Below are 9159 nucleotides of genomic sequence, written 5' to 3'. Positions count from 1 at the left end.
AAAATTCAGTATTTTTTCTAATGATTTTGATTTTTTCTCAAATAGATACTTAAAATATAAATAAAAAAATTATTGAATTGTGAAAAGGTGGAGAAAAGCGATATCGAAAAATGTTGCCTGATAATATCCAAAATATCTCCAAGAGAAAGACCTTTACCGCAATGGATCTCATCTATTCTCTCAACCTTGACAATTTCGGCAGGTTATTATTCCATCATCATTATTAAAAAAGAAAATCGGCTCTTTTCAGGGCCACGAAATAATTTTACGTTGGAATTCTTTTTTCAAATCACGTTAGCAGAAATAGTTTTTTTTTTTTTAATTAATAAATCATGTTGTGAATAAATAATTAAATTATTGCGAATGATTTTATTACTTTTAATTATTGTGATAGATAATTGTTATATTTGTAAAAATAATGGAATTTTTCAATAATTTTTTTTTAAATGTCTCTAAAAAAATTAATTAATACTAAATGAACAAAATAATTTTTACGTAAAAAAAATTGTGGCCCTGAAAAGGGCCGATTGTTTTTGAGAATGGTGTTTAGTATTTAATTGGAGTTGGTGCCTTCAAAGACGACGTGCTTGGCGAGTTCACAACGAAGGAGAAGCCTTCTGACGGCAGTTTCAATTTACCGGGATGTGGACCTCTTGCTGTAGTGGACAAAAGCGGGAAGATTCGGTATCGATGCATTCGAAGATAACTGATCATATTGTTCGATGGCCAATAATAGGGTGTCATACAATGTTGGTGTCTTCGATGAGATGGACATGGTCGTTAGAAGTGCAGTTTGCAGATGAAGAGATCGGTGCTGTTTTAGTAGCGAAGGTTCCGGGCCTGTAGCGATGACAGCGGTTGGCAAGCGCTCTCTTCTGAACGGCTTTGGTGGCGACTTGTGTTTCCTTGGTGTTGGTGCTTTACCACCGCGCACATTCCTCGCTCCGACATTCAAATTACAATAACGACGACTGACAACTAATGCTTGCTGCGATAAATGCGCAAATATTTATAGCACCGGTCAGTCAGGGTGAAAGAGAAACTCACATTCTGATTGGTTGATCGAATGTTGGAGGGGAGCAGTGGAACTACAGAGAAAAGAAAACTGTCCACACTTTCACTGCTTAGCAACACCATCATTGTCAGTTTGTTTTCAGGAGCCTCTTAAGTCGTTTCGATTTTATCCTTTTTTTAGTGTTTATATTTTTTATTACAATCAATTTAAATTCAATTTTTTCTATTAATCTATTTTATTCAAAATTGTTGTGTACTATAATTTTATAAATGTTTAAAAATTGTTAGGTTATAATAATTTTTTTGTTTTTCTTACAATTTTTTAGTACGAGAATTAATATCACTAAATTGTTGTTCTTTTTTTTTAAATAGAAAATTCAACATTTTTTCTAATAATTTTGATTTTTTCTCTCAAAGTTAATTAAAAGATAAATAAAAAAAATAGTGAATTGTGAAAAGGTGGAGAAAAGCGCTATCGAAAAGTGTTTTCATGATAACCTCCAAATTATCGCCAAAAGAAAGACATTTACTACTATGGATCTAGTCTATTCTCTCAACCTTGACAATTTCGGCAGGTAATTATTCCATCATCATTATTAAAAAAGAAAAAAAAAAGAAAATCAGCCCTTTTCAGGGCCACGAAATAATTTTACGTTGGAATTCTTTTTTCAAATTACGTTAGCAGAAATAATTTTTTTATTAATAAATCATGTTGTGAATATAATTGAATTTTCAAGAAAACAATTTATTACTTTCAATTCATGTGATAGATTATTGTTATATTTGTGAAAATAATTTAATTTTTCAATGAATTTTATTTAAATGTCTCTAAATAATTGAATTTTTTCAAAAATTGTTGTTTTATTTTTCCACATGATTTTATTGATTTCTTTTAAAATATTGTAATTATTGTTAAAAATTTTGTTACATTTTGTAAAATAATCGAATTCTTTATGATAAATAATTTTAAAAACATTGTTTTAATTTCGAATTTTTTTTTGAAATAATAAATATTAAAAATAATATAATTTCCAATTTTTTTTTGAAAATAATTAAATATTTTTAAATATCTTTATTTATTTCTAGACAAGTAAATATGAAAAGACCTTGACTGCAATTGTGCCTAATGTTGAAAAGAAAGAAGAATCAGCGGCAAAATTAGAAAACTACAAGCTCAGAATAATCGATGGTTCCCGTTGTTGTTTGAAATATGGAATTTTACTCCTGATCGTCTCGAAGGAACGTCTTTTACTAATAATCGAATGTGACCAACAAGAGGAGAAGAAGTTCGAAATCGATAAAGATTGTTTGTAAAAATTACAATTCACAAGTAACGAGAAAAATATCTAAACGATCGCAAAAGAAATATACTCGATTTTTCCATCGAAAAAATAGTTTTCTTCAAAATAAATGAATTGATTGTCAGTGCAATACAATATTATTCTCTCGAAAATCACGCATAGGATTATGTCCAATTAATTCAGGATTATCCGCAAGCATAAAAGGACTTGGCAATTTTTCACAACGACGAAGTGCAAAAGACGAATAGACATGCTTGAGGATATTCTTAAGGAGCTGCACAAGACTTACTATCAAAGTAATTGTAGACAAATATAGATGGAACTCGGTGAGACATATTCAGAAATTTTCGACATTAAATTAGATTGTTTATAGGCGAGTGACGAACGACTTACACCAAATATTCTGAAAATAATTAATAATCTCACTACCCAGGTGCGAAAAGTTGGTCGGGCCATGGTCGCGCCGACCAAGTGGATAGTCGTGCCGACCTTGGCAACCAAAGGTCGGCCGAACTAGCGAATTGTAACACCCGCCGTCCAGTGGCTGACATGGTCGGGCCGACTATGGCTGCCAAAGTCGGACCGACCAGGGGTGCCAAAGTTTTGCCAACCATGTGAAAGAATGTCGGCTTGACTTTGGCAACCATGGTCGTGCCGACCTTGGCAGCCAAAGGTCGGCCGAACTAGCGAATTGTAACACCCGCCGTCCAGTGGCTGACATGGTCGTGCCGACTATGGTTGCCAAAGTCGGGCCGACCAGGGGTGCCAAAGCTTTGCCGACCATGAGAAAGAAGGTCGGATTCACTTTGGCAACCTTGGTCGTGCCGACCTTGGCAGCCTAAAGTCGGCCGACCGATTGCAAAAAATTATTAATTATTTATTATTATTATTAATTATTATTATTCATTATTTATTTGTTTATTGTATACATCTTAACACTAAACGCAATCTTACACATAAATACAAATTAAAATTTCTAACGCTCGCAGGAATCGAACTCGCAACCTAACGCACCGAAGTCTAACACGCTAACCATTACGCTACGCTTACATGAAAGCCTAAGAACAAAAATGATTTTATAAGCTGCAACTTCAAACTGACCATCGGCCCGACTCTGGCCAAAGTCGGCCCGACCAAGTGAAATTAGGTTTTTTAAACTCTGGCTGCCATAGTTTAACCCACCATCGGCCCGACTCAGGCCAGAGTCGGCCCGACCAACAGAAATTAACCTTTTTAAACTCTGGCTGCCATAGTTTTACCGACCATCGGCCCGACTCAGGCCAGAGTCGGCCCGACCAACTAAAATTAGGTTCTCTAAACTCTGGCTGCCATAGTTTTACCGACCATCGGCCCGACTCAGGCCAAAGTCGGCCCGACCAACAGAAATTAACCTTTTTAAACTCTGGCTGCCATACTTTAGCCGACCATCGGCCCGACTCAGGCCAGAGTCGGCCCGACCAAGTGAAATTAGGATTTTTGCACTCTGGCTGCCATAGTTTTACCGACCGTCGGCCCGACTCAGGCCAGAGTCGGCCCGACCAATTGAAATTAGGTTTTTTAAACTCTGGCTGCCATAGTTTAACCCACCATCGGCCCGACTCAGGCCAGAGTCGGCCCGACCAACTAAAATTAGGTTCTCTAAACTCTGGCTGCCATAGTTTTACCGACCGTCGGCCCGACTCAGGCCAGAGTCGGCCCGACCAACTAAAATTAGGTTCTCTAAACTCTGGTTGCCATAGTTTTACCGACCATCGGCCCGACTCAGGCCAAAGTCGGCCCGACCAACAGAAATTAACCTTTTTAAACTCTGGCTGCCATACTTTAGCCGACCATCGGCCCGACTCAGGCCAGAGTCGGCCCGACCAACAGAAATTAACCTTTTTAAACTCTGGCTGCCATAGTTTTACCGACCATCGGCCCGACTCAGGCCAGAGTCGGCCCGACCAACTAAAATTAGGTTCTCTAAACTCTGGCTGCCATAGTTTAACCCACCATCGGCCCGACTCAGGCCAAAGTCGGCCCGACCAACAGAAATTAACCTTTTTAAACTCTGGCTGCCATACTTTAGCCGACCATCGGCCCGACTCAGGCCAGAGTCGGCCCGACCAACTAAAATTAGGTTCTCTAAACTCTGGTTGCCATAGTTTTACCGACCATCGGCCCGACTCAGGCCAAAGTCGGCCCGACCAACAGAAATTAACCTTTTTAAACTCTGGCTGCCATACTTTAGCCGACCATCGGCCCGACTCAGGCCAGAGTCGGCCCGACCAACTAAAATTAGGTTCTCTAAACTCTGGCTGCCATAGTTTTACCGACCGTCGGCCCGACTCAGGCCAGAGTCGGCCCGACCAACTAAAATTAGGTTCTCTAAACTCTGGCTGCCATAGTTTTACCGACCATCGGCCCGACTGAGGCCAGAGTCGGCCCGACCAACTAAAATTAGGTTCTCTAAACTTTGGCACCCATAGTCGGCCCAAACTTGGGTGGAAACAGTAACCAAAGTCGGCCCGACTTTGGCTGCCGACCTATTGGCAGCCATAGATGGGCCGACCTGCGCCCGACCTTCCAACTCTGGCGGCCGACCAAAATTCGCACCTGGGTAGATCATTGATAGAAAAATCTCAAAAAATTCATCGCATCGTTAAAAAGTTCAAAATTATTAATTGACAGCAATTAATTTTCCGATTACATTGTACGACCTGTATTGAGAGCATATTTTCACGTTGGTAAAACTGTATAATAAATTTACAACACCTGATAAACAGCAACAACTCGAGAATGTGGAAAAAAGTTACAATGTCTATTTTTTCTTGGTGAATTACTGCGAACGAAATTCAAACGCCAAGGAAATGATGCACGTCGAACTGAGTGTCTGTAATAATTTTGTCAAATTACTTTCATTAAAAATCAGCAAATTAGAAATAAATAATTAATAATAATTTGTAAATAAATCTTTAATTTAAACACATTTATTTTAAATTACAAAGAATAATACAATTTTATTTCATAAAGTTCTATTGTAATAATTCTAATTATAATTCTCGGAATTGGAATATTTTTTCAAATAAAAACATTTTATCTAAAAATTACTTTCTAATCTAATAAATCATAATTATTACTGTGTAAGGAAAATTTAATAAAATATAATTTTTAATTTTACATTTACATTTAATCATTATAATATGAAATACGTACTTTTTTTTTATATATTTGTCTTTTAAATCCTCTAACATAAATTTTAATTAAAATTTTTCGAAATTTGAAAAACAATAATTGATAGAGTAACGAAAATATATTAAATGACAAAATCACATGAAGTGAATTAATTTAATTCTTAATTGAATTTTATTAAAAAAAGTCTATCATATTCATTGAAGAGAAATACATCGCAATCTTGTAGAATATTTTTGTCGTCATTGGAGTGTCCTGCCAATTTTCGAATACAATCGGCTTGTGGTTCCATGAATTCTTCTTCCAAATAATGTGCAACTGCTACGTTTTGTTTGGGATGATTTTTCGTTTGTGCGTAAAGTCTCAATGCTTCTTCGGCCATTTCTTGAAATGTGGCAATTGATTTAAATTCATTGTTCCACTTCACTTGGTGATAAATTGAATCATAACGATAATAGCCAAAAACCAATTCGATTTGCCTCGTTATTTTCAAAATTCAATGACATTAATAATAAATACTCGAAATTTGATTCAATATGTGCGTTCACATATGCCTGAAGATCAGAGTCTGCGTATTTTCAAATGATCCATATTTTGCATTACAATTTTCCAGTAATACTCAATAGTACAAAGGCAAACATTTTTCTGTTAAAAAAAGAAGGAATATTATATTTTTGCAAATTAGTCACATAAACACTAATATTTATTATTAAATTATTATTTAGAAACACTAAATTTTTAACAACTCTATAATTATTAAAAAAAAAAAAACATAATTATAAATAAAGAAAACAATTTGCCATTTTTGCCAATTGACAATTTTACATAATTTGCATAAACTATTTTGTTGATTCTAACCTCAAAAATAATTAAATAAATTATAGAAATAAATATTTCATTGCAGTTTAATATAGTAATATAGTTGGTTTCTGATCGTCAATTATAAATAGCAACTGAAATGAAAAAAGTTAAGCTCTGGCTACAAGAGAATTATTTCTGCTCGATCCGTAAAGTAGAACCAATCAAGTTTAATCTTTACGATTATCAACCACATGCTTCATTCATTCATTCACTTTGATTGCCTTGTGCTCCATCCACAAGGTTTACATTGAAGGGGCTTCACAAAACGTACCCTAGATTCAAGATGTGAACTCATTTTTTCGTCTTTTGCATTTTTCCGCAAAACTCTTTTCAATTTATTAACAAAAATTATTATTTACAGTGGACAAAATTGAAATTTTCATAAATCACTGAAAAATTTGTAATTCTATAAATTTTTAGTTTGGATTTTTTTATTTAATATTTTTCAAAATAATAATTTAAGATAATTTTGTACTATTAAAATTAGAGAGAAAATTATTAAGGTTTAATTAGAGAGAAGAAAAAACTAATTTTAGAAAAGAGATAAATGTAAAAAATATAATAAAATAAAAATATCTAAAATTATTAAACAAAATAAATAAATAAATAAAAAATTATTATAATTATTAATTACTAATAATAACAAATTTTGTACCTGAAATTGTCTTTTAAAAAATATATTAATTAATTTAAATATTTGTTTTGGAGATTAAATTTTTTCCAATCATTTCTATATCATTAGGAAATTATTCTGAATTCTAAAAATCATACTCTAACGATATTGGGTAAATCCCCTGATTTAGCAGATTAATAATACACTCTCATCTATTAAGCTCAATTAAACATTGAAAAGTAGTTACAATTCGAGTGTAATATTGCGCAAACAATTTCAATACAATGTAATTCAGATATTGACACATTTTTCCTCTATAAAATTTCTCTCTTTAACCAAGAATCTTTATAGTTAAATTTGCAAATAAGTTAATGTTAATTTGATTTTGAATCCAAATTTTTTATTAGATTCTAATTAATAATAAAATAAATTCCACCATTTTTAAATGGAGTTGATTAAAATTACACATTTTTTGAGTAATTTCAAATTTTCTGAAAATATAGAACAGATTTTAAAGTTTTGTCAGCAAAAGAAAAAATAGCAGGACTTTTGGAAAAATTCCCAAGAATGATTAAAATTTTTTAGATTTTCGAAAAATAAAAAATGACTTGCTCTAAATGAGAAAAAGGAGTGAAAAACGTGTAAATTTGAATGGAAAATTTCTATTCAACTTGCCTGGAAAAATCTATATTTTACATATTTTCAAAAATAAATTAATGAAGTTTCTAAACTAACTACAATTTACAAACCGAAGAAATACTTTTATATGCGGTGGGTTCACGTCCGATGAAGTTAGCTTTTGAATAGCGTGTTATGATTGCACTACGTTGTCCTCAATCAACAAATCACGCCAGGTAATCGTACGTATCGTTTTTATGACCTCTGCGTACCAGATACTCTTTTTCTATCAAAATAGTAATGCATTCCTAAAACAAAAAGAAAATAATAATAATTTCCCATTGAAGGATATTCGAATTAAATTAATACTAATAAATAAGAAATAAAATACCAAAGTGAGTAAATAATAGTTAAATTAAATTAATTAAATAACAGTTTTTCAATTTTTTCTTTTAGAAAATTAAATTTTTTTATTATTTTTCTCTAATTTTTAACAATTTGGAAAAATTTTATTTATTTTCCAATAAATATTACATTTCTCAAAAGAGAACGAAATACAAAAATTCTCCAATTGTTGGGATAATGTCATGTGACTGTATAGATTACACTGATTTCAGATAATTCTCCAGTGTCCCATAAATTTGTGCCAAATAATACAAGTTCAGCGTGTGTTAATTTTTCCAAAATTGTCTTTGCCTTTTGTTCGTTGATAATTTCTACACTAGATAATTTTGACATATGTTAATTGTGTATTTTTTCAGCAAAATAAATTCTTTGTAAACATCTTTGACGCTTTATAAAAATATCATTGAGACTGAAACTTCATTTGTCTATGACAAAAGAATTCCCAGTTTATTTAATGCACACATATCATTGGTATTATTCTTTGCGGTAGGATTAATTAATTTGCCGAGTTTTAATTCCTGTTGCGACGTAAACAATACAGAGATTTAGGGATATTATTACAAGAAGTGTATTCACGTCGTTCTCAACTTTAATTAAATTGCTGGAGGTTTTTAAAACAGAACTTTTTAAAATTTCAATTGCTGGATATTTGTTTTTATATTGTGTTGTCTCATCTATTATTTTATCGTCGGAATAAAGTAGTTTTCTCACTTGGGCATATTTCAGCTCTAATAAGAAAACATGGAAATCCATTTTTTTCTCTTTAATCAAAAATTGTATAAGAAATTTACAAACAATAAATTGAATTATTATTGCAAAATATATTTTATATTTATATTGAAATAAATATTGGTTTACTTCGAAATCGGAATTATCGGAAAAAATATTGCGTTCAAGTCGCAATTTTATTACCTAACTTACCGAGGAATAAATTCGATATAATGTAAACAGATGTTAAACTCTCTTGCTCTAATAGTTATAATTATTATTTTCTATTACTTCTATTAATTATTTATTATTTCATTAAAACTGTCACATTTAAATAGCTGGTTTGTTTTGATAAACGTTATCACGGCTGAGAAACTAGTCTCTTAAGTTCAGGGTTGAGAACATAGTGCGTTGCACTTTTGTAGTTTCCAAAAAAAAGATGTGGAGGGGGTATTAAGGTGCATTCTT

The 9159-nt window shown here is 32.5% G+C and overlaps 2 protein-coding genes across 2 annotated transcripts; one reads left to right on the top strand and one right to left on the bottom strand.

The window, feature by feature from the left end:
* The first annotated feature begins 1548 nt into the window (after positions 1 to 1548).
* On the top strand, positions 1549 to 5338 carry LOC122508283 (KIF-binding protein-like). Its single transcript, XM_043621560.1, is given in 7 exon segments — positions 1549 to 1557; positions 2101 to 2320; positions 2362 to 2548; positions 2550 to 2734; positions 4994 to 5043; positions 5045 to 5222; positions 5328 to 5338. Coding segments are annotated over 7 exon segments (840 nt in total).
* A 241-nt stretch (positions 5339 to 5579) lies between these two features.
* On the bottom strand, positions 5580 to 8316 carry LOC122508282. The gene is given in 5 exon segments (XM_043621559.1): positions 5580 to 5870; positions 5873 to 5944; positions 5947 to 6052; positions 6055 to 6104; positions 8187 to 8316. Coding segments are annotated over 5 exon segments (579 nt in total). The 3' UTR covers positions 5580 to 5649.
* Positions 8317 to 9159: the final 843 nt, after the last annotated feature.

Source organism: Leptopilina heterotoma, unplaced genomic scaffold (genome assembly GCF_015476425.1).
Source record: "Leptopilina heterotoma isolate Lh14 unplaced genomic scaffold, ASM1547642v1 Lhet_53, whole genome shotgun sequence".
Taxonomy (NCBI): domain Eukaryota; kingdom Metazoa; phylum Arthropoda; class Insecta; order Hymenoptera; family Figitidae; genus Leptopilina; species Leptopilina heterotoma.
This window is presented reverse-complemented; position numbering and strand designations above follow the sequence as displayed.